General features: G+C 31.5%; 1 protein-coding gene across 1 annotated transcript; it reads right to left on the bottom strand.

Annotated features, from left to right (window-relative positions):
- Positions 1-2,508: 2,508 nt before the first annotated feature.
- LOC131076429 (protein S40-4-like) lies at positions 2,509-3,395 on the bottom strand. The gene has a single exon (XM_058013602.2). The coding sequence runs from the start codon at positions 3,346-3,348 to the stop codon at positions 2,821-2,823; it is 528 nt and encodes a 175-aa protein (XP_057869585.1). The 5' UTR covers positions 3,349-3,395; the 3' UTR covers positions 2,509-2,820.
- Between the last annotated feature and the right edge of the window lie 815 nt (positions 3,396-4,210).

Here is a 4,210-nt window from a genome sequence, read left to right as displayed (position 1 = left end):
AAATAAAATAAAATCAATAATATGAATATATATCAATGGTATTAAATGAAACCCATCCAAAAAAGATAAAACCATTCTAGAGCTAAAAAATTTAAGATATCAAATAAAATGTACAAAAAAAATAAAAAATATAAGAGGCCTAGTGTTGAATCTAAAAATATATATGAATTGCTAAGATGAACTCATCAATACCTTTTCAATTCTTTCTTGCTTGTAAAATAATAGGTTTTAGTTGAAAGAAATAATTTGAAAGATAAAATAGGTGATCTAGAGTTCAAACAACAATAATTGACCATCAAAAAAATCTAAAATATAACCAAAAATAATATAAAGTGCTAAAAAACAACATCTTGGCATCTTTAAGTTTTTTTAAAAGAATATGAAAACTTGATGAAAAGTTAACACAAAATTTTCAAAAAAATCTTCTTTACACAAGTAAAATAACAAGTGCCCTCTCTGTCATTGGACTAGTATCATATTTGGTGGTGAAGCACCTTGATATAGTGGTAGAATGGGTGGTAAGTTGGTTGAGAGTAGATGTAGAGGAGGTTCATTGGACTAGTATCATATTTGGTGGTGAAGCACCTTGATAGAGTGGTAGAATGGGTGGTAAGTTGGTTGAGAGTAGATGTAGAGGAGGTTCTTGGTGATGGCATAGCTTGGATCACTATTTACATTTGGTTGTAAAAAAATTATCTACGTAGGAGCAATCATAGGTTATGATTTAATGAAACCATTAGCCCCAAAAGTTCTATACAAAATAATTTCATACTAAAAAATATTTGACCATCATAGCATTTTGAAATTACTAGATAATGCCAAAGAAACATGAGAAAATTTTAAACATTGTGCAAATAGAAGATTTGGTTGATAATTACCAAACTAGATTTGAAAATTCCTACCATAATAGGATACAATAAGATACACACATTCCATATTAACTTATTGATCTATACAGTACATGAAATTCAAGACCTAAAAAAATCAAACCTCTCAAAGAAACTCAAAATTTTGTATAGTCTAATTTGGTTTCTGAATAAGAAATCTTATGGTTTTTATTCTATTTGGATGCAACTATGAGGTCCATTTCATGTTATGATACATCCATAACAACCTCATAACTAGCACCATCACAAATTAAAGAGAAAACCTACAAATTTGTTTCTTTCATACTATTGTAGAGCTTATAGTTAGTAGGTCACATAAAACCCATATCACCTATAGTAATTATTCTGAAAAAAATAGCATAGCACATAATAGCTAAAACCTAGAGAAAAATATGTAAAACCAAATACTGGTACATACATAATTTTATTCATCCAATTATTTGTAAATGAAAAATTACTAGAAGATATACATCCATGTTTTTCAAGAATTAAAAAAGTGAAAAATCAATCAAATAATATGTATTATAATATTAACAAATTAATGATGGAAAAACCAATTTCAAATTAAAACTTCTTAATAAACTTTTTAAAAAAATTAGAATAAGAACAAAAATTACGTAATTGAAAAAAAAAATGGTTATAGATAAAATAATAAACTTATGAGATAATGTGTGAAAATAATTTCATACTAACATGATCACAAGGTGTTGAAACATGGACACTATTAAAGCGAACTTGACTAAAAGGAAGCTCATTAAAACATCAATAATTATTGTCATACCTTTCATGTTTAAGATTTAAAATAACATATATTATATAGAGAATTAGAACCCCACCTTTTAAGATTTAAGTTGTTTAACTGCTTTGATTGAAATCTTCTTACTAATATCCTATATGTAAACAATGTTAAAGGTTAGATGTTTTTCATAGTCACTATGTTTAGGTAGATTCATTTCAAGCAATCTGGGTATTCCTTTTTTTTATGTCACTTAACTCAATGCGAAAAACCTTCTTCCTTAAGAGAACTTTTAAACCTTGTCTATTTGTAAATGTGTTAAAAAATATTAACATAGATTGTATTGAGAAATAACATTTTAGATTACAAGAATAACAATTATAAAAAAAATATTTTTGTGAGGATCTTCAAAGCATATTTAGAACTTGTAAACTTTAACAATCTATGATTGCGATAAGTTTGAAAAGAATAAATAAATTTTCAAAGAGAAAATAAAACTGAATAAAAAAACCCACATGCTAAATAAAATGATGAATTATTCTTATGCGTTAATTAAAAAAGTAGACAACACATTCATTCCATCAGTTTTTAAATCTAAATATTAAAATTATGTATTATTGTAAATATCATTTGTCTTTTAAATATTCATTTCTTTTACCTAATATTATTAAATAAATTTCATTAAAATAACATCATTTATAAATGATATCAAACTTTGACTATCTACCATATTAATAACGTCTACTTAAATATCATCTGATGTAATATTAAAAAAAAAAACCAGAGTAATTTTATACCTTGTATATACCAAACCAAAATTGACTTTCATTATAGAATTAGATCATAAGCAAGAAAAAGAATCAATAGAGCCAATATATTGCTTATATATTGCGAGCTGAACGTGCTTTCTTAATTTATTATTCTTTTAATATATTCTAATCCAATCACATAAGCAAGAAAAAGAATCAATAGAGCCATTATATTATTTCCTCCCCTTCTCGACTCGAAACTGGAATGAAGCCATACTTAAATATGTGAACGCATCATTCAGAAATCCGTGGATTGGCCCAAATACTACTCTACCGAACCTGGAATTGCTTAACAAACTTGCCGTTTCCACAACTCACAAGAAGAAAATAAAAGCTTGTACGTTTGGTGAAACATTGCCTGTTCTTTGTGTTTATCCATCCGACTAATTTAGTCTAAAAGTCCAGTTTGCCGAAAGACGGCGTCGCGTACCCTTCTGAGATCTCTTCCTTTCAGAGTCCGGCCGTATCCTTCAACAACAGAAAAACTCCGACTATTATTATTATTATTATAATGAGCAACGAGCTCGTGAGGAGGCCTCACGATTATCTCATCATCCTCGTCTAAGAAATCCTCTGAGATTTTGCTTCGCGGCCAATGAGGAACATTCACAGGCGCTGATTTATAACTCCGGTATGCCTCCAATTCTCCCCGTCTCTTTCCTCCATGTGGAAATATATTACTCCAATTAGATTTTCCCTTACAATTCCTACTTCTCGACTCTACAATGCCAAACAAATCGGATTCAAAGCCATTTTGTTCATCTTCTTTGTCCCCCCAAAAGATATCTTGTTCGTGGAGCTCCTTCAATGTCTCTTCTGCTTGTTCCCCCGCAGTTTGAGCTAAGCCCAGAAGGACCTCGGCGCGGCTCAACCCGGACTTGAACTCGCGACCTCCTCGATCCCCAATTTCGGCCATTGCGTTTTCACTCTACCACTCTAATCAACAGGACCAGAAAAACTGTATTAAAGAAACATCAGAAGCAGGGAATATATATAGAAAGAAAGGCAGTATGAATAACGAAGAAACTTGTGGTGGAATCCGGGGCTTGTTTTTTCATATGGCGTCTCCTTCACATTTCTGAATTGAGCACAAAACTTTACGTATGTAATTTTTGGCGTGGATTGTCGGCCATTAAGAAGCCCAAAAAAATCGTGTTCCGGGTAAATCGCCGATCGCTCTGTCCACAAAACTTCCTGGTCTCGTTTTCAAGCCTAGATGGCTTTTGTAGTCCAATCGACTCTTATCTTCAGCCGTCCGATCTGTGTATCTGACGGTTTGTCTTGACATTGATGCCAGTTCTACCGGATCTGTCGGTAAACGCGATAATCTTCTCTGCGTCACGGATTGACTATTTAAGTTGTGATCCCGTTTTAGGATGACACGCCAAGGTACGGAAAAAGAATGGTCCCAATTTCTTACCTTGGGCGTGTCAATCCTTTACATTCTTCCAACATTTTCCATATGTCGACATATCCTACCAGACTTTTTTTTGATGGGGATGCCATTTACAGAACAATGTTTATATACGCAAAATCATTTGGTCGTATTAATTTGGATAAGGCAATAGTGTTGAACATGAACTCGTCTTCTCTTTCTAAGTTAATACCCAATTGGTTTACCGAACCCTCCCACTTCTACTTTGTTGAGATCCATGCATCTTACTAAGGCACATAGGTTGCACTTTAACACCTTTTACATGTTTTCCATATGGTTGTAAATTTAAATGGTTAGATCTGAAAAGTTATTTTATGAATTTATTTTTTTATCATTAGATTTT

Source organism: Cryptomeria japonica, chromosome 3, assembly GCF_030272615.1.
Source record: "Cryptomeria japonica chromosome 3, Sugi_1.0, whole genome shotgun sequence".
Classification (NCBI taxonomy): domain Eukaryota; kingdom Viridiplantae; phylum Streptophyta; class Pinopsida; order Cupressales; family Cupressaceae; genus Cryptomeria; species Cryptomeria japonica.
This window is presented reverse-complemented; position numbering and strand designations above follow the sequence as displayed.

Excerpts from the sequence above, each read along its gene's own strand:
- LOC131076429 (XM_058013602.2), bottom strand. The coding sequence starts at position 3,348 with ATGGCCGAAATTGGGGATCGAGGAGGTCGCGAGTTCAAGTCCGGGTTG.